Consider the following 27,580-nt stretch of genomic DNA (forward strand, 5'->3'; position numbering starts at 1 on the left):
TTAATTAATACACTTACTTACTAGGGAGGTCTAAGTCTCCCCCTCCGATTTCCATGAAACTTGGCAGGTGTATAGAGCCCCCCCCCTCAAATGTCAAGATGAGGAGAAATTGAAGTCCCCGAAACCACGTAAATATGGCATAGGAAGAAACAGGGGGCATACGGCCTCTCTATACACCTGTCAAATTTCATGGGAATCGGAGGGGGACACAGGGGTCAGATGATTCCCACGGCAATTTGTCCTAATCTTGACATTTGAGGCGGGTTTTGCCCCCTAAAACAGTATTTTAGCCGAAACAAAAAAACACGTATTTCTTCCTTTGGGCCCCTCTATACACCTGCGAAGTTTCATGAAAATCGGAGGGGAACACAGGGGTCAGATCCTTACTTCAATTTGTCCTCATCTTGACATTTGAGGGGATTTTGCCCCCTGAAACAGTTTTTAGCTCAAACAAAAAAACACGTAATTCTTCCTTCGGGCCCCTCTATACACCTGCCACGTTTCATGGAAATCGGAGGGGAACTCAGGGGTCAGATCCCCACTTCAATTTGTCCTCATCTTGACATTTGAGAGGAGGTTGCCCTCTAGAACAAATTTTTTTCCGAAACAAAAAAACACGTATTTCTTCTGCCAAGTTTCATGGAAATCTGAGGGGGACACAGGGGTCAGATCCCCACTTCAATTTGTCCTCATCTTGACAATTCAGTGGGTTTCGCCCTGTAAAACCGTTTTTTAGCTGAAACAAAAAAAAAAAACATGTATTTCTTCCTTTGGGCCCCACTATACACCTGCCAAGTTTCATGGAAATCGGAGGGGGACACACAAATCAAATGCCCACTTAAATTTGTCCTCATATTGACATTTGAGGGGGGTTGCCCCCTAAAATCGTTTTTTAGCCGAAACAAAAAAAACACGTATTTCTTCATTTGGGCCCGTTTATACACACACCTACCAAGTATCATGGAAATCGGAGGGGGACACAGGGGTCCGATCCTCACTTCAATTTGTCCTCATCTTGACATTTGAGGGGGTTGTGCCCCCTAAAACCGTTTTTTAGCTGAAACAAAAAAAGCACTTATTTCTTCCATTGGGCCCCACTATACACCTGCCAAGTTTTATGGAAATGGGAGGGACACAGGGGTCAGATCCTCACTTCAATTTGTCCTCATCTTGACATTTGAGGGGGTTTTGCCCCCTAAAACCGTTTTTTAGCTGAAACAAAAAAAAAACACGTATTTCTTCATTTGGGCCCGTTTATACACACACCTGCCAAGTATCATGGAAATCGGAGGGGGACACAGGGTCAGATCCTCACTTCAATTTTTCCTCATCTTGACATTTGAGGGGGTTTTGCCCCCTAAAACCGTTTTTTTATCTGAAACAAAAAAACACGTATTTCTTCCATTGGGCCCCACTATACACCTGCCAAGTTTCATGGAAATCGGAAAGACACAGGGGTCAGATCCTCACTTCAATTTGTCCTCATCTTGACATTTGAGGGGGTTTTGCCCCCTAAAACCGTTTTTTAGCTGAAACAAAAAAACACGTAATTCTTCCTTTGGGCCCCACTATACTGCCAAGTTTCATGGAAATCGGAGGGGGACCTTTAGATAACCTCCCTTGTTAGTCTTACACTTTGTAATTATTTAACACTACATATATTATAATGTTTTATTTTAATTTGTAAAACTGTAACTGTAGAACAATTGTATAATTTTTCTATAACATTTCTATCTTGTTATATGTGTTAAAGGTTTCATCCTGGAATGGAATGTCTCAAATTTATGTGTGTTTTCATTTCCAATACATTCGAATGAATACATATTCGTTTCAATGGCATTTACAAAATCACTTCGGACATTTGTGCACGAGTGTGTTAGCCGATGCGTAGCAAAGTATTTTAGGAACAACACTTGAAAAAAATTCTTGTAGGACTAAGGTGTGGTAATATTATAATGGGATTGAGATACGAAACTCTTGGATCCGGATCCGGATCCAGATCCGAAACTTTCAGACCCGGATCCGGATCCGCGGATCCGGAACTCTCGGATCCGGATCCAGATCCGAAACTTTCAGACCCGGATCCGGATCCGCGGATCCGGAGCTCTCGGATCCGGATCCAGATCCGGAAATTTCGGATCTGGATCCGCGGATCCGGAACTCTCGGATCCGGATCCAGATCCGGAACTTTCGGATCCGGATCCGAATTTCTCGGATCCGGATCCGGGATTTTCCGATCCGGATCCGGAATTTACGGATCCGGATCCAAGTAGATCCGGATTTCTCGGATCCGGATCCAAGCAGATCCGGATCCGGATCCAAACGGATCCGGATTTTTCGGATCCGGATCCGTTTGGCCATCCCTAATTGAGACATGGGACAGGAACAAATTCTATGTCCTATTTGCAACCACATGTCTACATTATAATTCAATATTTGTTTTGTTCCTAATGCCTTTTGCTATCCGAAGAAAAAAAAGCAAGTGCATGAGTTTTTTTTTTTCCAACAAGGGTTGTCAACACTTACAATGAAGTGCAAGAGTTATTTTTGACAAAGTTTCGCAACATGCACAATAAGTGCAACAGTTATTTTTAGCACTGATCCTACCTCTTAACCCCCCTCCACCCATCACCCCTTTCATTTTCCTTCCGAAGGAGGAGTGGTTGTCTTCTGAAGCAAGCATTGTGCAAAGTCCATTTCACCCGCTGAAAAGTTATCGCCACAAACACTTTGACAACATTGTCGCCTCCCCCTCCGACCTTGACCTGCTTCGGCATGTTGAGAAGGAAAGCAAGAGACAAACGATTTCCTCATACGTCCCTTTCCTGCAAGGCATGAGATTGTAAACAAGCACTTACAACAGTGCCAACACACTTGTGTGAGCTTCGTCATTCGATGCCTCTTTTACTGCGCTGACAAAGAGGAGGTGTAAATTTAGCAGCTGCTGCTGACGTCATTAGGAAGTTGAAGAGCACCGATGCATATCAACTCTTGGTTTCAAGTTTCATGCACTTCGAGTCATGAGCATAGAAAATGAACAGGGTTGCAAGGCAACGAAAAAATGGTTCTGTTCCATCGATCAGCACATGATTGATCGGGACTGTGGCCAAAAATGCCATCGATCAGCATATGATGGATCGGGACTTAAAAGGTTAAAGTGGGATCCAACTGAATAACAATGATTACTAGGCCATCAATAAGTATCATGTCTTTACATCAAGAGTTACATGAAGACATTTGAATTCACGTATCATTTAATACAGTGTCTTGAAGACCCATGACCACCACTGCAAAAATTATAACTAAAAAATAGATTATAAATAACTCTATTCATTTGCCCATTGTCAGGTAATGATTTCCTGATGGCACAGTGGTAGCGTCGCCACCTTGTAATCAATGGATCTCAGGTTCGATACCCAGTGAAGGCACACAGTGATTCGGATCCCACTTTAAACTGTAGGTCCAGTCCCAATTAGCCTTAATGTGCATAAAGTGGACTTAAAATATCAAATCCATCCAATCAGATAATGATTAGAGTTAGCCGGCCCCCGTGACAGAGTGGTTATCACATCGCGCTACGACGACAGGCTTTGCGGGTTCGAATCCTGGCCTGGGCATGGATGTTTGTGAGTGTCCATTCATCAATCTCATTATGTCATCACTCATCCCCATCTTCGCAAATTAGCCAAAAGTGGCACAAAAAGCAAAGTAAAATAATGCAAATCAAATAAAATAAAATATAATAAATGATTTGAGTTGAAGAGTTGTGTGTTCAGTTACGATGTCAACACTGCAGAAGAATGTTGATGCTTGTGGTGGCTACTCCTGTTGTTCATCATCATATGTTTAAAATGCATCGTAGACAAGAACTTGCAACAAGGAAGAACATTCAATTTTTGGATCACACATTGAACATGCTTCAAGCAACTCAATATAAAATGATTGTCAAATATCATTATCATCATCTGTATATTGGTCATGCCAGCAAGGGCATGAGGTTTACTGAAACAATTGGAGTGAGATAAAAATTCTCACAGCTTTTTCCTTAATAAAACTGTAAATAGTACATAATTTCAGAGATATAACACTTTTAATTTGGATGTCTTCTTGGATATCCTACACATCTTTTTGGTTTGAGAATGTTGGGTGAGACTAGCATGAAATGTTGCCCCTAAGGAATAACGACGATTTCTATATTGTGCATATTTCATAACACTTTTTTATCTTTGTGAATTAAAGTGAAAGCAAATGGTGATTAGATCAAACTGCTGATAGAAAAAGGCAGAGAAAGATCCATGCCCAGAAGTCAAACCTGGAACCTCCTCCAAAAGTGAGACAGACGGTCAAGAACTCAAAGCCCTCAACCAATGAAGTGCCAAAGGTAACTTTTAAGTACAAAATACTGTATTATTTTGCAATAATATAACAACAGTTATGCAGACTTTTAACAACAAAAAAACATGTAAACGTCAGGTTCAGCACAAATCCTAGGAATTAACACAGCATAAATTAATTAATGTCTACTACTTATGAATAGCATCTTCTTCACTGGAGATCTTGACATTTCGATCTGGACTGAAGACTCCAGCGAAAACAATACGATATGTAAAAGACACTAATTAGCTACAATTTAAACACAACCTACACAATTATCATTACCAAAATCTAACACTAAAACATAGGAAATGTGATGAAAGAAAAATATGAACAAATATTTTGATCCAGTTTAAAAAAAAATGATTAAACACGATCATTCCAGTACTACTAGAAGTATAATAAATTTGTATTTTTTCAGAAGCAATAACTACATATTGTATTAACTACATTGGGTTTAAAATGTATTGTTAGTTTCAAATTAACTACTGGAGAAATAAATGTACATTCTGTGTATCAAAGAAGATGCACTCAAATTTAATGAGAATTAAAACAAGCAATGGAAGACAGTATTACATCAAAAATAAATATACTGTACACACACACACACACACATTCGACACAAGGCTGCAAAAACTAATGGACACACACAATGATAGATTGTACTTTCTAAAAAAGAAATGCAAAACTCTACTCTACATTAACCTAGGAATAAGAATTAGCATTTAGTAAACAACACACTAAATCAATACTACATTCTTAACAATTCCTGTAAATAGATATAATTTCTTACAATTAAACATTTACAATTACTATAGCTAGAGATCTGAAGTCAATTATTGCTACACTATACGTATTTTGGTTATTTTGCCTTACGAGGGTTCCCACCCTTTCTACGTAAACATATTCCCTTATTTTTCCAGGATATGTAAAAACAAATTTATAGACCATGTTCTAATGCTTGAAAATTATAAGTAAGTTTAAACAATTACATATTACATACTAATCAAAATTAATAAATTTATTAAAAGTTAAAGTTCTCTCTGTGGAGGTAGGGCCACACACATTTCCAGCGTTGGTCATAGAGGAGGTGATATGATCAGCACCACACTCCAGCCTGTTTTATACCCATCCTCCCAGGTAGCCCCATTTAGAGATTGGGTGAGATCCAAGACCTTCCTTAATCAAGGCAGTCTGATGCCTTACCAACACTTTGAACGATATTGAAAATAAATTGAGAAAAAGTAGGATGACCAAAAAGTATCTCCATCCAAAAAAGCCTTCATACCCTATTCCTGGCAATTTCCCAAACTAGCAAAGTCTTTGAATGTATGTACAAAATTTCCTGCGTTTTCACCCTCTTTCACTCTCTCTCTAAAAATAAAGAGAGAGTGAAGGAGACTTCTATCTATCTTCCTCTCACTTTCTTTCTCTCCTACTGTCTCTTTTAGAGAGAAGGAAGAAAGAAAGCCAAAAGTTGATTATTTCCCACAATTGTACAGGTTTCCCAGCCCATTGAGTAACCTGCTTCGTTTTCTCCCACTGAGATAAAGAAGACATACACTGGTGTACAAAATTAAGAGAATAAACACAATTTTTCGAATTTCTCCAAAACTAGTGGACAGAATGTAATGCAATTTGATATGGATACAGAGTAATAGCCTACAGCAATGCACACCATACAACAGTGAAAGTACCCACACATGACCTTGAGTAATGCCCATGAGAGCAGGAATGTCCAACACTGCCGTTGGCAGATTGGGCCGAAAGTGAGGCTAATAAGAGGGTATGGTCACCTCTAACAGACACACAGGTAGCACAGCGAGTCGGCATACTGTTCACGAGACTGGTGAAGTGCCTGTGGCAGCCGCACCCATTCCTACTTCAAAGCAGTTCAAAGCTCATAGATTGTCCTCGGAGGCGGTCTGCGACCTGCAATGGCCCTCCCAAGTGAATCCCAGACGTGTTCAATCAAGTTCAGGTCTGGAGATCAGGCTGGCTAATCCATCCGCTGAATATCCTAACTTTCCAGAAAATCGCCGACCTGGATAGCCCTATGTGGACGAACATTGTCGTCGATGAAAATGAACCGAGGGCCAACTGCACCCCTGAAAAGTCGCACATAGGGCTCTTAGATCTCCTCTTGATACCTCTGCGCAGTCAAGGGTGCGTCTGTCAAACACATGGGAGTGGTGTGCGGCCATCCAACATGATGCTGGCCCATACCATGACACCTCTGCCGCCATAGCGATCCCTTTCCCTGACGTTGGTGGCATGGTAGCAGGTCCCAGGTTCTCTCCCGATCAAGGTCCATCGCGAATCAGTGTCAAGGCTGATGTTCTCTGCACCATGCCAGACGTGCTCTCCTGTGGGCAGGGTTGAGCGGGATAAAAACAGCAGGTCATCTTGCATACAACCCTCGCTCATGGAGCCTTTGGGAAACAGTAACCCTGGAAACGGAGGTCCCAGTGGCAGCACGGAGCTCACGAGCAAGCTGTGTGGCTGTTGCCATCCTCTGGCACCTGGTGGACAGTGCTAAATGCCAATCCTCATTAGCCGTTGTGGCTTCTGGAAGCCCTTGACCAGGCCTTCGGGATATGGATCCGGTCTTCTGAAACAGTTTCCATAAATTGCAGACGACACTAGGCGTTACACTGAATTCACGTGCAACCTGAACTTGAGATTGTCCTGCCTCTAATCGCCCAATGATTCTCCATCTCAGGCCATCCTCTAAACGTTCGTGGGTACTCATTCTACCAAACTGCTTTTCCACCGGAACCAAATTTGACCACTACGCACGCTCTGCTTCTCACCGATGTGCACGAACCAAGTCCGAACGACGTATGCTCCGAACACCACCTGACCGTTTGTTCTCCAACCCGCTGTCGCAGCCGCACCTCCACGTCCGTGTACGATGCCGTAGTCGACACGAGCTCTGGTGCATGCTTTGGTGACCTCAAACTTCTTAGTTTTGGGAGACATTCGCAAACAAGTGATAATTCTCTTAATTTTGTACACCAGTGTATATCACAGAGTAACACACAAGCCAAGACCAGGGCCTGAACCCACAACCTTCAGTGATGCTTGGGCATAGAAGTAGCATGTCATTTCGGTCAGTGGTTGAAGAAGTGAAAGAAAGGTATGATTAGACAATACTCAACAAAGAGTAGGTTCCATCTGTTTCTACAGCTTTGTTTTATAATCTTAATACACAAAGCATAAAGTATGTAAGGAAGATTTCAGACTGAAGCCTCAAGTGACACATGACATCACTTCAGATGACATCACTTCACACCAAAGTGACAAGCAACACGTGGCCCTTCACTGTGCAAACGTCAACCACAGACTGAGGCGACACAATGCACTGAGGGTTCACTTCGAACTTGATGCCTGTCGATGAATAAATTCTCTCGGGCTATCGACCATGTCAATTCTGAAACATTTTCCAGACCATGTCAATTCTGAAACATTTTCCAGACTTTCGAGAGCTAACGTCACCCTCATCTTCATGGTAAAAGTTCTATCGCGAAGTTCGAGAGCTAACATCACTCTCATCTTCATAGTAGAAGTTTTATCATGAAGTTTCAGAGCTAACATCACTCACCTTCAGGGTAGAGGATCTACCAAGAAGTTTGAGAGCTAACGTCACTCTCATCTTCATGGTAGAAATTCTACCTAGAAGTTTGAGAGCTACCATCACTCTCATCTTCATGGTAGAAGTTCTACCTACAAGTTCAAGAGTTAACATCACTCTCATCATCAGGGTAGAAGTTGTACTTAGAAGCTCGAGAGCTAACACCAATCTCATCTTCAGGGTAGAGGTTCTACCTAGAAGTTCGAGAGCTAACATCACTCTCATCTTCATGGTAGAAGTTCTAACTAGAAGTTTGAGAGCTAACATCAATCTCATCTTCATGGTAGAAGTTCGAGAGCTAATATCACTCTCATCTTCATGGTACAAGTTCTACCTAAAAGTTCAAGAGCTAACATCACTCTCATCAGGGTAGAGGTTTTACCTAGAAATTCAAAAGCTAACACCACTCTCATCTTCATGGTAGAAGTTCTACCTAGAAGTTTGAGAGCTAACATCACTTTCATCATCAGGGAAGTTGTACCTAGATATTCAAGAGCTAACATCACTCTCGTCTTCACGGTAGAAGTTCTACCTAGAAGTTCAAAAGCTAACTCACTCTCACAGGGTAGAGGTTTTATCTAGAAATTCAAGAGCTAACATCACTCTCGTCTTCATGGTAGAAGTTCTACCTAGAAGTTCGAGAGTTAACATCACTCTCATCATCAGGGTAGAAGTTGTACCTAGAAGTTCGAGAGTTAACATCACTCTCATCATCAGGGTAGAAGTTGTACCTAGAAATTTAAGAGCTAACATCACTCTCGTCTTCATGGTAGAAGTTCTACCTAGAAGTTCGAGAGCTAATATCACTCTCATCATCAGGGTAGAAGTTGAACATAGAAGTTCGAGAGCTAAGACCACTCTCATCTTTAGGGTAGAGGTTCTACCTAGAAGTTCATGAGCTAACATCACTCTCGTCTTCATAGTAGAAGTTCTATATAGAAGTTCGAGAGCTAACATCACTCTCATCTTCATGGTAGAAGTTCTACCTAGAAGTTCGAAATCTAACATCACTCTCATCTTCAGGGTAGAGGTTCTACCTAGATGTGATTGATTGATTTAGTTCATTTGACTTTGCTTTTCTGCCACTACTGGCTAATCAAGAAGATGAGGATGAATGGTAATAATGTGAGATGGATGAAAGGACAATCACAAACAGGTATGAACGGCACCCAACTCAAGTCCCATAGAGGATTATACTGGACATGGGTCCAGATGCCAGAGCCTCGCTAGTGTGCAAAGTGCAGCCCAGGGAGTACTACGTGGAAGTGAGGTTGACATTTGGGTGTCTTCAGACAGGTTCACCCCTTACACAGCAGTTCTGCCTACAAGTTCGAGAGCAAACATCATTCTCATCTTCAGAGCAGAAGTGACATTAGCTGACAAAAGCTTGGAAACCGTTCCAGAATTGACCTGGTCCATAGTCCACGAGAATTTTTTCCTCATTTATCGCCAAGAAAGCTTGAAGACTTACTTGATGCCTGTTGTTTTGGTCTGAAAGTTCCCTAAGTGTTTTACGAAGTTAATGTATCAACAAAATCAGCTCATTACATTATTTTACAAACACTTGCAAAAAAAGACATACAAGCTAGCTGGGTTTTTATATCTATACAAATACTTAGCCTAATCAAGAGTACACCTATAATTTTAGTGAGATCTAAATGACTCAATCGAAACAGGAACCTTTGATGACAAGATGTTACTTTTAACTTAAGAAACAAAGATGATAATGCAAAAATAAAAGTGTGTTAAATAAATGGGGCATTCCAGCATTACATGACATTTTAAGGTTCTAGACGTGCGATTTAATTAAACAATTCATAATAGACTAATTTCATATAATTATGAAATGCTTTCTGGTGTCTGCTAACAAATGTAAAAAAAAACTAAGTGCGATAACACAGCCTGAATGTATGAAAATGTGTTACGCTTAAAATATGTAGCAAAGTTTGACTTCATTTGTCTATGAAGCATATGCTAAAAACGGTAGTAATTTTTGTTGGTGAAATTAGTATATGCATTCTCAAACATTGAAACCTTAATGCAATTAAAAACAATAATAATTTGCATAATGATTCATTTTGATATTTACAAGGAGTAGGACCATCTTTCGAGGAATACCCCAAATATTAACAAAGGGAATTATTATTATTATACACTTTTGTGTGCATGAAGGATAACCATTTCTGTTGTAGCTTACGGTTGTTATAACACATTTTTGTATAAACACAATTTTTGTTCTAACATTTCGGAACAACATAGGCTCCCTTCATCAGGCATTTATTTTTGATGACGAGAGTAAGTGTTCTCATAAAACGTTGCAACAAAAATTGTATTTACATGGTTGTAACAACTGTAATCTATATGAGAAATAATTCTACAATATAAGAAATATATACATGCACAAGAACAATTATAAAGGATAAGCATCCAAATTTAGAAACACTATTTCCAACTATAAAGCTAAAGAAAGGGAATGAATATGCAGAAAAAATTCACTCACATTTACTCATCATCATCGGTCTTTAATCTCTTCCTCCCAAAATCAGCTTTATCATGAGGATCGGCTGGCATCACTTTTAACCGGCTTCCGCAAATTTCTTGACCATGTAGAGCCTGAACAAAAGTAATCATGTAACAGAAATGTACCAAACTAATAAAAGAGACACAAGAAAATACTTAAAATGGCTTAACATGTGGGTTAAAAAGGTTGACCATTATGCTCAAATAAGCTAATCGAGACGAACTTCAGTCTGTCTGCATTTTTATTACACTGTTGTACAGGGTGTACACAAATGAATATCAGAATTTTAAGCATGTGTATTTTCTCTGCGATATACATACAATAATGAATCATACCTGTGATAGAACAGTAACTCAACTAGATTCCATAACACACATTAATGAAAATCTCACCAGTAAAAAGGAGTCAACTTCCTGTTCCATCATTGTACAGAACTTGGTACGGGTAACATGATCTGCAGGCTTTAGAGCCTGTAACAGCTGCAGGTGGTACGGTCTCAGTCAGAGTAGTCTTTTCTTAACACTTTCCACACTGCCATTATTGGCATTGTTAAATCTAGACTCGCCCGCCAAACAGATTTCCTAGGACTCAACACGAAAGCCACTCTGACACATTCCACATTCTCATCACACACACACGGTCATCTCTCCCATACACAGGCACCCTGTCGTCTGAAATTAGTTACACCACCTACAAATATTGTCAAATAGACATCCAAATCTTTGCTGATAAGCTCGTTGGACTGTTGTCACTGAATTGACTTAATTCCTGTTGCTTCTTTTGGAGCATAGGGCATCTGTGAAACTTCTCCATCTGGTCCTGTTGACAGCCATCTTCTTAATTTCATTCCATGATTTTCTCACTTCCAAGGCTTCTTCTTCAATTGATTTTTTCCAGTTCTTCCTAGGTCAGCCACATCTTTGGTTCCCCTGAGGATTCCAGTCTAATGTGGATTTCTCTATGGATCCAGCAGGTTTCCGAAGAGTATGTCCAATCCATTTCCACTTCGCTTTTTTTTTATCTGAATATCAAGTGGTTGTTGGTTGGTGACTTCCCATACGTCTTCATTCGTTATTATGTCAGGCCATTTTATATTAATTATCTGCCGTAGGCTCTATTAACAAAAGTTTGCAGCACATGTATAATCTGCTGGGTCACTCTCCATATCTCGCAAGAATAAAGCAGGACCGACTTAACATTCGTATTGAAAATGTGAATTTTTGTATTTCTGGAGATATTCTTATTTTTCCATATTGGGTATAGTTGTAAAAAGGCTCCATTTGCTTCTTTAATTCGACTTTGGACATCATTATCTGCTCCACCATTTTTGTGTCACTGAATTACACCTCACAAATTCCAAGACACTAAAAGCCTTACCCTCAGGAGTCACTGCCATCTTTACAACTGGCACCATAATGCACTAGAGTTAGAAAATAAATTTAGCCACGTAGAATCTATCAATTCAACAGTTGCTCTTTCAACTTATGTAGGAGACAACCTGCTGGGTTTACTTACATAACCATACGAAACACTTAAATCTCTAATATTCATTTGTGTATACTCCTATATTTTCCTTCTTCGAAAAAAAGAAAAGAAAAAATCATGTGAGAAATGTACATAAAATGTAACAAATTATACATCTGTGGAAAGAGGATGTTTTGTAGATTTAAGAAAGGATTAGTAAATAATAACTTAAAAATTCTTTCTTTTAAAGCTTACATGGAAAAACACATTTTACCATCAGCCTGCTGAGTTTGAATCTAATCACAGTTTGAATGCAGAAAAATTAAATTAAGCTTTAATAAGAATCATATATTACTCACCACAATTGCCTTTTCTGCAGAATCTTTCGATGCATATTTGGCGTAACCACAATTTTTACCACTTAACATATAAACATCAATCAAATTGCCAAATCTTCCAAAAACATCTTTCATGGCATACATTGGTGGTGGATTTGGATGGCATACAATAAATAATCTGAAATAAAGACAAATACGAATTGTTTTATGAATCTTTGCTTGTGTATTTTTACAGAGAAGACAACAGTTGAAGAAATTATGTAAGCAAATGGTTAAGGGGTGGACACCCATTCTTGGGCATCCCCCTTGAGAAGGTTCACTATATTTGTTAATATTGGTTACGAGGTTATGAGCTCTCCCAATAATAATTTGAGTGAATTTTCTTCATAATCATATTCAGATGTACATGCCTAAATTGGACTTCAGCTACTTAGTGAAATGATGGCACTTGGTATAAGTTATGCCTTATCTAATGTGGAAGGATACCAAAATTTTCCTCCAAAGACTGATTCTTTTTTCTTTAAAAAAAAACAACATAGATCAGATTTGCTGAAGGATTTCTAGAAAATCTGTACAGCGAAATAAAAAAAATGACTAATAAAAGAATATGTGAATAACCTGGTGAATGGATAAATAATAAACATGACCAGGTAATGCACACATTCAGATATCCAGACATTTTGGTTAATTGGAATAATTTGGATAATCTGAATAACCAGGTAATGTGGAGAATTTGGATAAACAATTTGGATACTTGGGATATCAAGTTATCCAGATTAACTGTTGCATCCAAAATGGCTGTCAGATATTTTAAAATCAGGATATCCGCTAACTGGATTTTGTGGCCATTCCTACTGAAAACCTCTCATCCTAAACTGAGTATGTTCACATAGGCTGAATGCATGAAAATGTGTTATATATGTGACACTTTAAAAATGTAGCAAATTGTGTCTGTGAAGGTAACTATTTGCTTGCGTTTACTTTGAGCTGGTGTACTTAGTCACGGCCTTGGTGCCTTCACTGACAGCGTGCTTGGCCAGTTCACCGGGGAGGAGCAACCTGACCGGTCGTCCGGATCTCCCTGCTGGTGATGGTCGATCGCTTGTTGTAATGAGCGATCCTGGAAGCTTCGGCGGCAATGCGCTCGAAGATGTTGTTGACGAAGCTGTTCATGATGCTCATCGCCTTGCTGGAGATGCCGGTGTCAGGGTGAACTTGCTTCAACACCTTGTAGATGTAAATTGCATAGCTCTCCTTCCTCCTCCGCTTCTTCTTTTTGTCTCCCTTGGAGATGTTCTCCTGAGCCTTTCCGGCAGCTTTTCCACTTGTCTTTGGCAGCATGTTGCAGACGACAGATTCGACCTTAACAGGAGCAGGCGCGGTCACGCCTCTATGAGACGATCACACGACAGGTGCTAATATTTTTGGTTGGTGATATATGCAAATTATATGCATTCACAAACATTTAAACCTTAATGCAATTAAAAACAATAATAATTTTCAGATTTATTCATTTTGTCATTTACATGGAATAGGACCACTTTTCATTGAATGGCCCTTCTAAATATGCAGGTTTTTTAATTCACTCAAATTACAAATGAGACACAAAAAGTAACATAAAAAGTGAATACATGTAAATTTGAATTCTAGCCCAAATATTTTCTTTTTGCTTCTTAAATAAAACACAACATTTGCATGCGAAGTAAATACAAATAAATAATGTCACCTTTCTGCAACAGGACTCTCCATGGGTGCCAAAGGCTGAGGACCTGGTAGCTTCACCGAGCAGTAGGCAGGGTCGTATGTTTCTTCAGTACTAACCATTGTGGTTTTAGCACATGCCGTTGATACTGGGGGAAAAAAATGATAGATGTAATGACATTAAATCTTACATTTAAATCACATACAATTTTGTGAGAATGAATTCTGTCACATAATTATTAAATTACACTGTCCATTCAAGTTGAACTCACAGCGATTAATTTAAGAGGCCTCCTCTAGGAATGAAAACAAACATGTTGTTACAAGGCAAAAGGTCTGCCAGACAGATTTTTTTTATTTGGCTCATGACACAAATCAAATCAAATGCACATATCAAGAATGGAACCTCATACTAGGGATGGGACAGACTAATCGGTACTCTATCGGTATCTGCTGATATAGGCATATTGGTGTATCGGTAAAATTACCGATTATTTTACCGATCTGATATATCTATAAATATCTTATAATTTAGTGCCAAATTATACCATTTTCTTATAATTTTTATGAATAATCCCCATGTCATACTTTTAAAAAAGTAAATGTCAAAATATGCAACTTCTATTGCACTGCAGTCACCTCGAAACACACACGTATAAAGGAGGTCAATGAACCATTCAGGTCTTCCAGGACCATTTGGAATTTTATATCGGATCGGTAGAATATCGGTTATCGGTATCGGAAAATTTTGTATCGGTACTTTATCGGTATTGGCCAAAATTTCATATCATCCCATCCCTACCTCATACATTAAACCTTGTAACTTCACTTCACTTTCTTTCCAACTTTACACAATAACAAACTTAAGTCTATCCATAGTTCATTGCTATGCACAGCATATTCTTTCTTGGCCATAGGGTCGTTCCATGTAAAATCATCACAAAAAAATTGAAGATTTCAACCTGACCATTTTAGATTTTCAAGAAATTTGGTAGGATGGTAGAGGACATGAAGTAACTTACAAATGTTAAATTTTAGTCCTCAGTGATACACAGTGTTTGTACAGCAGTGTTGCCAATTTTATAATTCAATTAAGATTTAAGACAGGAAAGTTCAGAGAGAAACCATAATTTATAAAATTTGCTGCTCTTTTATTTTGGTTATCTTCAGTTTTTGTGTACAATTCACCGTTTAAGATTTTTTTTTTTTAATTTTCAAGATGAGTTCTTGGTGTCATTTTTTCAAGTCAAGATGGTGGTGAGCCTACAGTCAGAGTGTGGTAAACTATTGAAAATTGGATTCATCACATTTTTTACTGTAGAGGCAGTTGGTTTAATTTCTGTTCCAATTGGTTCCCCATATGACATTATTTTTACTAGACTCGCTGACTGTAACATAAACTAATCAGATTTTTTTTATTCCTGTTCCCAAAGACATTCCAAAATGAAACTTAGACCAAACAGAGGTTACATTTAACTGTGTAACATATCTTATTCGCACCAAAATACCCTCTATTAGGTCTACACGGTCAAAAGTCGCATCATTTGACGTTAAAACTAAATTTCAATATTTTCATACAAGACTATTATTTACGAAACCTATACTCCCTTAGCTTCAAAACAAGCCCAAGATGAAAATTATACCATAATTAGAAGAAGTTATGAATTCATTTTGTTTAGCTTGTAAGTACATATTTGACATTTTTTATGAAGTTGGCAACCCTGCTGTAAGAACATTGTGTATGCCAAATTTCAAGAAAAACTGAGATTGTAAGGTTGGGAGCTGTGATGATTTGGCATGGTATGACGCCATAATTGTCAAACTAGCACATACTCTATTACTGGTGGTTTGCTCGGAAGAGTCTTCTATGACGTTTCTGTCTCAATATTTAACTGAATGACGTCTTATCTGTAACACCGCAGTTCCCTGTGATTTTATGAAACTCAATTATTTTAATAAAAGAGATGTTACTTATATTTCCACTAAGATCACAGGTATGCTCAAAGAATTTGCCTCGAATATATTACACACAGGTAGGTAGCACAACAATTAAGTCATTGTAGTGTGTGTTACTCACCAAAGTATTATAATTAAAATTGTTATTTTTAATTCAACATCAGTCAAAAATTATGTATAAATTTATGTACCAATCTTTCTGTTTTTCTCATGTTATTCAATAAAAGAATTTCTTATGAATGAACAATTATTATTTAAAAATTTCAATAAGACGTCAGCATACAGAAAAATATGTATATCACATTGTTCACTGTTTTCTAAATTATTTAGGATGCATCCTCTACTCGAGTGTACATTTAAAACATAATTTTTGTTACAAACAGGTGAATTATATTTACATTTTATCAAAATCGATGTACTAAGTCAAAGTGACAATCAGTAAGGTACAAACTATCTTTCGTCAAAGTTCAATCATTTCACCAAACTGTAATATGCCTTGCACAATACGTCGGATTAGCGTTCAGAAATAATATTAAACATCGACATCAATCTTGATTATAATTTCAATATTCTTTGAGATTCATAATTGTCAAACTCCAAGAATCATAAAATTCATTATTTCCCATTGAACAACGAGTGAAAAGCCAATGATTCCTGATATTCTTCTTTTCAGTATAAATCAGCCATTTCCATTGCCAAGAAACTAACGAATCTTAAAATTAGATACTTTACCAATTTTCCGGACATTGGAGAATCCATGAAATATGTTTACAATTTGGCTAACAATTACAAATACATCCTGTGCAAAATTACATCCTTTTACAACATTTTTTATGTTAAATATGGCCTAAAAAGACATTAAATGTTGAGAGCCTTTCTGCTCTTTACCGCCATATTTGTCAACCTTTCTCTACTACTCATCGCAGGCGTGCCAGGTCCTGCACCTTGAAAAACACATGCACAGACTATTGCCTGGGTCTTTTGTGTTATAAAAATAATTTTTGGCTGTTAACTTTAAAATAACTGCTTGTAAAGCAAGTTTTTAACAATAAAAATAATTTTTAAGCATAAACCAATATGCATTTAATTTATATATGCTAGAACACCAATTTGTTCTAAAACTCATCAAGTATGACATCACTATTTTTACAGATCTTTTTTAACAAGAGTTTGCAACACTTGCAGTAATCCTAAACTGAATTTAGAATGATTTTCCTGTAGTTTACGGTGAACACACGCTCCCTTCATCAGACATTTATTTTCATTTTGACTAAAGATACAGTTATAACAATGGTTAGCAATTTTTTAAACAAAAAGAATCCCTTATGGGTCAATCCATATGAAATCATACAACCTGGTTGTTTGACCATTTTTAAAAAAGTTTATTTTTTGAGTGGTGTGAGCCTCATATATTGACAGTTCAGCCCACTCTTACTTTATTTTTACTATCACCGATTTGAAGATGGCGGGCATTTTTTTATCATGGCGCGCATCATTTTCTCCATTCGTAAGCATCAGCGGCAACTTTTTTTCCTCAGCTCTGGTAAGTCCTACGACAATGAGACAAAATCTGTGATGTTAAGCACATTATAGGCTACAATTATATTTCTGTGTAATTTTCTAAATATTATTCCTTCATAATAAATTTTAAGGTTAAAACTGTGTATTTTTATCGCTCAAAATGACATTTTCGGACATTTTTTTGAGGGGGAAGGCAGTTTGCTTGACACTTGAATTTTTTTGCGTAAGTACCTGTGTACCAATAGAGTACGTCAAAATTATTTGAAGCTTGAGACTTTAATATTTGTTTCTCTACAGGGTCATAAACATGTACTTTTTGTTCAAAAATTCCAAGTTCAGGGTTAAATATCTCTGGTGGGCAGTTGTTTAAAAATCTGAAATTTGTACACAATACAGTACTTCAGGATAAGTAACTTCAGTAAAAATTTTGAGTTTGAGATTTAATTGGTTTAGGAGATACAAAACTCGTGAAAAATTCAACATTTTGCATTAAATATGGCATGTCTAATTTCATTTCTTATTAACATTTTGTGTTGAAATTCTGCAAACTGTAATTTGGAATGTCAAAAACCTTCAAACCTTAGTTTTCTTGCGACTTGTTTTTTGATTTGGTTTTTCTCTTAGTGTGAAAGCCATTTTCTCTTGCTATATAAAAAAGCCTTTCTTCTTCATTTTTGATATCCTTATTATTAGAACATAGTCTTTGTGCTCTCAGAAAAAAAATTAAAAATATATTATCCATTGTTGTACGTGAATGTTCTGAATTGGCATGGATGTATTTTTCCCCTGCATTTTCCTATGGACTGATATTTGAATTGTTGTGTCAGTTGTCTTAATTTGCAGATCAAGGAAAGAAATTACATTGTTGTTCATGGGTTCGCAAGTGAATTTTATGCGACGATGTGATTCATTTAACAATTTAAATACGTTCATGATGGTTTTCTCATTTTTAGCAATAATTAGCACATCATCTACATATCTGATGTAGAGTATGATATCTGCACCTATCTCATTAACAATTGGAGATTCTATGTAATGAAGGAAAATGCTGGAAATGATTCCAGATACTGGGTTTCCCATTGATAGACCATTACTTTGTTGATAGATTTTACCATCAAATATAAAGTAATTGTAATTTGCACAAACAGTAAACCATCGAACCATTTCCCATGATTCTACTGGATTCTACATTATTCTTTCTTTTCAATGAAGTTTTCAATTTTGAGAAAGTATTAAAAATTAGACAAGTGTCTGAATTATTTTTAGCCCTCAAAATTTTCAACACCACCCGTTACTTTTTCACAATAAAAAATTACATTAAGTTCAGCCATTCACTTTTTTCAATATCTCACATGCAAAGAAAACAATTAACTTGCAGATTTTTTCAGAATTTACAAACACAGAGTATAAAATAGTGAATATAATATATTTACTTAAACTTATTTTGTACTACATGGTGCTTTCACACACTTGTGTAGGAAAGATGTGCACATTTCCAGTTAAAATAATCCTCAAAGTTCAATGAATTATAAACCAGCACACACACCGAAAAAGCAAGATGGTTAGAAATGTTACTATTCACTGGCTTTTGTACCTGTCAACTGTTGCTCAATGCAAACAATATAACTTACAAGAATTGCCTGGAGCAAACCCTGCAGCCTGTATCAGAGAAGTAGCCTGTGCGATGGTTTCTGCCAGGGTAGCCAGGTCGCTTTGAAGGTTTGCCGATCGATTACCGCCTGTTGGAACCTGATTGGGTGATTGCATGGAGGGTAACCTTGCGGAGTTTGTAATCGGATATGCAATGTTCGGAGACTGAAAAAGTGACTGATGTGATACAGACGGATGCACCATAGGCCGTGAGGATGACCTGCAATGGACAAAAAGTAATAATAATCCATGTATAATCATACCTGCCGTAACTCAGCACATCATAATGCTAACAACTATTTACTTTACTAACTTCTCTACCTTTTGTTGCGAAGATGGACATTTTCTAATAAATAAACTAGTGGACTTCTGTTTTCCATGTTTGATAACTAGATTCACGTATATTTAGTTTCTGACGGAAACACAAAATGTGAATAACATGCAGGAACGATCATTTTTCATGGTTTAGAAAGGTGTAAGGTACATTTATCTACCATGTTTTGCACTAAAATGATGTGAAATAAACTGCAAAGTGAAAAATAAGCTCTTCAAACATGAAATTTAGAGTTTATTTACAGACACAAAACTTTCTGAAGTTGGAATTATCTTCAGAGCTACACAAATAAAAAATTGATTCTTTCTGCTGCAAAAATGCACTGCTTTACACAGAAATAGATTTAACACCCTAACAAAATACACAAATGTGCTGTTAGAAAGGAAATATTTATTTTGTGTAACAAGTGTAGTTTTCAAATCAAATTGGGATTTTATTCACCATTTCAGTATATACAGGCATGTCCGTAAAAGTGTCAATAATTATAACAAAATTATTGGACTCATTGTAAAAAAGAAGCACATTTCATTGTTTTGAAAGTGTTCTAACTAAATATATTTTATGATTGTTATAACTTTTAAAGGATTAAACTGTTTGTCTGCTTTGATACAATCTTGTTTCCCACAATCCTTTCTTTTACTGTGTCCCAACAATAGGTGGCAGCACGATTATTTGCATATTTGCAAAAATGTCTGGAACAATATGTACATTGTTTACCATGTTATTCATGCTACCTTTTGGTTATAACAAAGGAAATAATATTAATTCTGGTTGTTGTAAGGGTGTACTTTATTTGTACCTTCAGAGCAACGCATTTCATAAACCACATGAAGTTTAGAAAAAAGAGTGAAAAGGAATTGTACACAAATAATGATTAAAATGGGCTCAAAAAGAGCCAAAGGTGGTTATACGAAGTACTGCAGTACGTATCACAAAACAATAAATCTGCAAATTTCTCTACATAAAGTGAGTTCATCTGAGTTTCATTATTTCAACTAATGAGTAATATGGCCAATTCTGTATATTAACAGGGTGGTTAGCATAGCATGCTCCGATACTAGAGACCCAGGTTGGATTGCTGGCTTGGGCTTAGAGAAAAGTGGCAGAAAAGAGACACTAAATAACAAAAATCAATCAATCCTAGTATTAGTATTAACCTGTCTTCTCGTCCACAGTGTCAAGGAAGAAACAGAGGATGATTAGAAAAACAGATAAGTGAGGCAAAAATGGCTAACACACTGAAGCACTAACTACCGAATTCTCAGCTGCCGTAACCAAGTCTCAAAATTTCTAGTGTTTCAATTGCTGCATTTATTCTGGCGGTACGCAATGGTACATTGTACTGGTACCTTTTTGTAGATGAGAATAAAACTAATAACATTTTATTGTAATGAAAGAGATGTGTATGTAACTACATAGATGCACTATCATTTACAAACATGTAGCACAATATTTTGATTAATTCTTATGATAAAAGAGTACAAAAATAAACCAAATTGAAGAGTACCGGAACCTTTCTTCCAGGAAAAAAAGCATTGGTTTTAATTATATTCATTATAAGATGAAGTACAGTACGTATTCTGTAAAGTAGAAAGAAATGATACTTACGCAGAGACATCAGAATGCATGGCAGTTTCCATCTTGACGATAAGTCGTTGTCCAGGAGGATATTCAAACCCGTGCAGTTTCTCTCGAGCATACGATGCAGACCGGGGATTATTGTACACCACTGTGGCTTGCCCTTTGTACTGGAATTACAAATACATTTGCAACCTCTAAGTTATAAATGTACAATGATGCTGTGTATACATACTATTATGCACAGCTTCAAACGACAACAGGTACTTAGAAAGACTGAAAATTCTACATAAAAACATTGTCATTTTTATTAATTGTACCAATTCACCCCTTCCTCTAAAAAAAACAAAACGCACAAAATCCGAAATGGTGGAAAACATTTCAGCCTTTTCAGGCCAAACGAAACAAATAAAAACAGGGAAAAAATGTAAATTTCCACTTTTCTTTGAGGTTGGTATCTTGTTTCTTCCCTCCTACGTCACAAAACATGTTTGTCCTTACAATCAAAAATATGCAAAAAGCAATGACTAACTAACCAAAAAATAACAGACCAAGGTGAAAAAAACTGAGTTTTACTGATTTCACTGACTACAGTGAAACCTTGATGTTACTTTCCCGGATTTTACATTTTCCTGAATTATACATTCAATCTTGATAGTTCCAATATAGCAAAATGTTACAAAATTTCCCTTCAATTTACATTTCCCTTTATTTTAAGTTTTTTTCTTCAGTTTGGTCCCCTGAAAAACATAAAATCGAGGTTCCACTGTATTTTCCAGGCCTTTGAACAAAATGAAGTATCATTTATAACTTTACTCTCCTTAGTTCTAGAGATTTAAAATCATCTAGAGTAATACAAAATTTCAAATTTCATCCTCTAAACAGCCTTGGGGTTAAGGCTAATATCACGGAAAACCGGCATCTAAGGGTTAAGGAACAGACATGAACCTTCACCCCATGGTGCAGTGGTAGCATCGTCACCTTGTAATCAAGGGGTCCCGGGTTCGACACCCACTGGAGGCACATTAGTGGTTCGGATCCCACTTTAAACTGTAGGTCCAATCCCAATTAGCCTTACTGTGCATAAAGTGGACTTATAAAAACACCAAACACCACCCATAGTAGCATGTCATGCTGCCCACTTTGCTTGTCGTTTGAACTATGCTTTTACCAGATTTTAGGGTTGTTCTGTTTGTGATTGAGTATCCCTTTGAACTTGCAAGCATCATATATCACCTAATATAATCAATAGTTAATTAGTATAAAATTGGACTTACTTACGTGAATATGAAGTTCAGGTTCTTATTTTCTCTAGGCACTAATCATTATGCCACGTCACAAAGTGTTAAAAAGGATTAGGTTAGAGGTTTGGTTAAGAAACACTTGAAATAATCACTGCCAACATTCCTGTCTGAAAACCACCAGTTAAAAATAAAACGTGTTTTACAGATTTTATAGGACCCCGGTTTTAACAGGTCTCTCAGGAAATGGGGAACTTTTTTAAACGGGATTTTTAACTGGTGGTTTTTAGACAGGAATGTTGGCACTGATTATTTCAAGTGTTTCTTAATCCAACCTCTAACCTAATCCTTTGTGACGTGGCATAATGATTAGTGCCTAGAGAAAATAAGAACCTGATGAAGGAGATAGTTGTACCCTGAAACGTCGTCTTGAAAACTTCATACTCACTCAGTAAGTAAGTCCAATTTTACACTAATTTAGTATTGATTATAATATAAAGTGAATAACACGCACCACACGCAAATATCATACATCACCTGTTAGTTGTTATTTTCACTTTGGTGTGACATCTCCTTAAATGGGTGAGAACATTTATGCTCTGCCTTCTGAGTCTTTGAGACAGCCATCAGAATTCAGCAAATAACTACTTAAGATATGGGTCATACATAAAAATAGCTACATAAAAAACTAACACTGATATTGACTTCTCAGATTATAAAATATAACTCTTGTACTTACTTTAGACAGTGGATTTTGGATTAGATGACAAAAATCTAAGCCTGGAATGATGTCAAATAAACGCCAGAGTTGATCTTGATTTAGAACAGGTGATGCTATAACTGTGAGCCTTGAACATCCATCTGTATTTGCATATGAAGCATCCACTAGAAGAAAAAGCATCCGTGTTAATTGATAAAATTTGGAAATGTTACTTTAACAGCGATATTATTGTTCTCATAGCTATCTGGAACCACAAACCAAACTCACTGGAACAAAAGTCCCTTTAGAACTAAGTCCGACAAGCAACTTTCCTTAGTAATCATTAAGGTGCCGAGTCCAGACAATTTTTTTTCCCCCGCTGTGAATGGAAGCTAGGAGCATGCACACATCAAATGCAAGAATGTTAACAATTTGGCAGCATGGAAATGATAAACTATACGATGAATAAAAATGTATTATCTTACAGAAATATTTTTGTGGTATATTCACTTTCTTACACGATGGAAATTTCCAAACAAATATAATGAAATCACTTTACAAGATTATAGTCAACAAAATTGGCAGTGACAACATCACGTACATTTTAAGTGGCAAATTTTCTACTTGGATGCATCACTAGTACCCAAGAGTACGGTAGAATACAAATTCTTTTACTTACTTTGTGGAATAAACATATTGTCATAAGTGCTTCCCGAGCCGGCAGATCCTGGACCATTGTATCTTTCGAGAACATCTACATTCTGCTTCGGAGGTTTCGGGTTTGCAAATACTGGCTTGAAACTTCTGTCACACTCCTCAAAGGCCTTGGCTGCATGGGAAACTCTGCACAACAACAGAACACAATTACAGATAGCTTATTGATTGATTTACGGGGGGGCCGTGAGTTGAAGTCCCTGCCTATTTTTAAATAAGAGTAACTAGGAAGCTTTTAGCTGTGCTGGTAATGCTAATAATTTAAGGCTTACTGTCGGTTTCAGGTCAGTTCGAGTTACAGTTGGGGCTGGGCATTTAAGTGTTACATGCGTGACATTTTACACATAAAATGTAAGGTTCTAGACACAACGTTGGATTAAAATATTAAAATATTCATAATGAACTGATTTCATGTAATTGTGAAGTACTTTGTTGTGTCTGCTAACAAATGAAAAAAACTTTAGTATGATGACATAGCCTGAATGTATGAAAAGTATTGTGTTGTGTGTGTGAATAACAACCTATGTTGTGGGCATGATAGTTTAAAAATGTACCAAAGCTTGACTACGGATACTGATAATTTCTGTTGATGAAAAACATGAATCATATGCATTTAAACCTCAATGCAATTAATAATAATAATAATTTTCTGATTGATTCACTTCGTTATTTAGATGGAGTAGGTCCACTTTTTGTGGAATGCCCCTTCAATGTATTAACATTGGCTGTTAACATTGGTCTCAATACATATTGGTTTGAATTTAATAACAAACACTGTTCTCGAAGTACAAGAATTTCACAGAGCAGCAAAATGCTGTGCAACACTTTTATGGAACTCAAATGAAAATTATGATAGTTCAAACAGAAAATTTTGCACCATTACAGTAAGAAAAGAATGGATTTTGTGATCAGTGGTAGGTAGTTCAATATTCTGATTATTTCACATGTGAATATTTTACAAAGTAAAACTCTAGTATATTTACATGAGAACACAGTTCTGTTTATGTAATGAGTTTTGCATGAAAAAAACTTTCTCCCTCAAAATTTGTATAAAAACAGAGGCTAAACTATTCCTAAGTACAATAATTATGTTACGAATTGCTTACCGATGATACTTCACATACGCAAATCCTTTACTTTCCCTTGTGACTCTATCTTTCACCAGTGTCACGTAATCAATGTCACCAAACTGATTGAAATGCTCTTTGAGGGCTGTTTCAGACATTGTTTTTGGAACAACAACGAATAATCTCAGAAGACGCTCCTCTTCGTTCATTTCCCTTTTGGATCCCTGGTCTCGGCTGTCATAGAAAATGAAAATATCAGTAAACATGGTTCTACTGTAGTTTTTATACTTTTTTTTTTTTTTTTTGCAAAAAGAAGCATGAGTTTTTGATACTAAATCAAACTTTAATAATATATGAGGCTGACAAAAGCTTTGTAAGTAAAGTTAAAACTTTGCAACATGAGAATTTTATGCTTATTTTAGGTAACAGTATGGTATAGTGAAAACACATTTCACTCGTTTATTTCCTAATTACCTAGGTATTTACATTTGTACTTACCTGTTATGCATAGTGGAACATTTTTGAACGTGGGATTTTGCTTTTTACACTGAAAAAAGCATAATTTTTCACATTACAAGTATTTATTGTTCGTTGCTAATTCGCTTTCGTTACACACAATATGGGGGAGGGGGAAATCTTGACTCACATTGTCTATCGTCAGCTGATATGCAGTGTTTCCAAACTTATTAACCGAAAAATGCCGCACAAACTAATCACAGAAGGTTTTTAAGTGAAAATTGATCTACAAACCATTCACAGAAGGTTAGGTTAGGTTCAGTTAGGTTAGGCAAACATAGAAAATTAAATTGGAAAAAAAATAATTCACAATGCAACCTTCACACGTCATCTTGTAAAACTACTGCGTGGTTGCTACACTAACAGGGGGTTACATAATCGAACGCACGGAACATATGATTCACGTAGTTGATGGTAATGGTTGCAAGAGCTATTGTGCATCGGAGATACATTTGTCGAAAAATACATGATTTACCAGCCGAATAAGTTGAACGAAGGGAGAAAACGCTTCCACGAGCTTCCAAAAGTCTACAGAAACTCAGTTCCATAAGTAGTTTCTCCTGTAAATTTGAAGAAATGTGTTTTCACTATACCATACTGTTACCCTTATTTTATTGTATTGAAATAAAAGTGTTGCATTTATTCAATATGATTTCAACTAGTAATCCTCTAAGTATGGCATATATTACTGAACTAAAATAACTAAACACAATATAAATTGTACATATCTACTTTGTGTTCATTTTTCAGTAGTGTAATTCAATACTAATTTAATACGTAAATAAAGAAAATAATTTTACCTGTGTGCAATCAGAACTTTGAGTGGCCGTGGATGTGAGCCAATACAACGGCCATTCATTTCTTCCATGGCCAAAGCAGCTTCAGATGTTTTTGAAAACTTAATGTATGTAACACCTGTTAAGGGAAAATTTTAGTTTTGAGCAATTGTGTGCGGACATGATCAGTGATGTTAAAAATGTAACATAACATTTGCCAATAAGTGCTGTACATAAAAATAAAAAAACTAAGATTAAAATATTAAAAGGAAAAAAGACTGTATTAAGCCTGGCTTAGCCGAGGAGAGTTGGGGTTGCTTAGCCCTCTTGTATTTCGATTATTTAACTGTGAACTTTTTTTTTTTTACAAAAAAATCAAAATAAATTACATTGTTCCCTAGGGTGTTCCTAATGTTCTGTATTACTTATGTTCTTTAAATAATAAAGGCAACGTACATAGGAGGGAAAAATCATGCAGTGGGCCTATCAGCTCCCCCCACCCCCTTATTGGAATGTGTGTTCCGACAGGGCACCCATGCAAGTGACAATGATTAATACAATAATACATACTTATCCAGTATCCTATTTTCTTATGTACAAGGCACAAGGGTAGATGAAATTTAAAGTTGGCTAGAAAATTACATTAAGCAATTATACGACGAAAATACGCTACTACTGATGTCAGTATGTGGATAAGATTAACTGTGAAATGACAACAATAATTTTTACAATACTACACTTAATTAAAAGCAAATACGGAAATAATCTGTTTGTAGGTTAATACCTTTAGGTTCTCCAGTATTACGTTCCTTGACAACCCATATTTCTTCGATGGTCCCAAACTTTTGAAATGCTTCTCTAAATTCTTCCTCGGTAATCGTTTTTCCACATACAATGAACAGCCGAGAATTTGGTGGGTCATCGTACTTAGTGTCCTTTCCAGATCGTCCTCCATCAGATCCATAAACTCCATCCTTGTCACGCATATCTCTGTCGTAGGCTCTCCGTTTGTCAGCCATAATAGCGATAATACCACACAGATTACTGACCGCAACGAAACTTCATATTGCAGTAGAAATTACTACATTTTATACAACACTTCATAATGACTACGAATCACTGTGATTCACCTGCAATAATAGAGAGAGTATTTGCGTGTGTGAGATGATTATTATCAGTAAGCTGGGCGTAAACAGCCACATGTAAAGCTGTAAGTCCAATAAAATTTTGTTGAGTTGAGTTGATTATTATTATTCAACTATCTAAACTGGGAAAATACCAGCCCTGGCCCAAAACCATGGTAACGGTTGACGTTTTTGCGTGCGATGACGTGTAACCGGCCAAGTGAATGCATCACTTCAATGTGAAATGACAGAACGACAGTGCTGCAGTATGCAGATATTAAACACCAGAACAAGAACAATGTCTAGATGAGGTTGTGTACTACAGGCTGTGGAAAAGGAGATACGATAGCCACTCACGGCGTCAAACGGTT

General features: G+C 36.8%; 1 protein-coding gene across 1 annotated transcript in view; it reads right to left on the reverse strand.

Annotated features, from left to right (window-relative positions):
• Window positions 1-27,121, reverse strand: part of LOC145978943 (RNA-binding protein 45) — a 35,094-nt gene extending 7,973 nt beyond the window's left edge. The window contains exons 1-10 of the mRNA XM_083111948.1: window positions 26,870-27,121; window positions 26,110-26,224; window positions 24,833-25,027; window positions 23,692-23,855; window positions 23,052-23,197; window positions 21,102-21,241; window positions 19,141-19,379; window positions 14,058-14,181; window positions 12,353-12,509; window positions 10,509-10,621 (exon numbers count right to left, since the gene is read on the reverse strand). Coding sequence (XP_082968074.1) covers window positions 10,511-10,621; window positions 12,353-12,509; window positions 14,058-14,181; window positions 19,141-19,379; window positions 21,102-21,241; window positions 23,052-23,197; window positions 23,692-23,855; window positions 24,833-25,027; window positions 26,110-26,224; window positions 26,870-27,104 — 1,626 coding nt within the window. The 5' untranslated portion in view covers window positions 27,105-27,121 and the 3' untranslated portion in view covers window positions 10,509-10,510. The remainder of the gene's footprint in view (window positions 1-10,508; window positions 10,622-12,352; window positions 12,510-14,057; window positions 14,182-19,140; window positions 19,380-21,101; window positions 21,242-23,051; window positions 23,198-23,691; window positions 23,856-24,832; window positions 25,028-26,109; window positions 26,225-26,869) is intronic.
• Window positions 27,122-27,580: the final 459 nt, after the last annotated feature.

The sequence above is a fragment of the Lepisma saccharinum genome, chromosome 25 (genome assembly GCF_977018435.1).
Source record: "Lepisma saccharinum chromosome 25, izLepSacc3.1, whole genome shotgun sequence".
Classification (NCBI taxonomy): Eukaryota; Metazoa; Arthropoda; class Insecta; order Zygentoma; family Lepismatidae; genus Lepisma; species Lepisma saccharinum.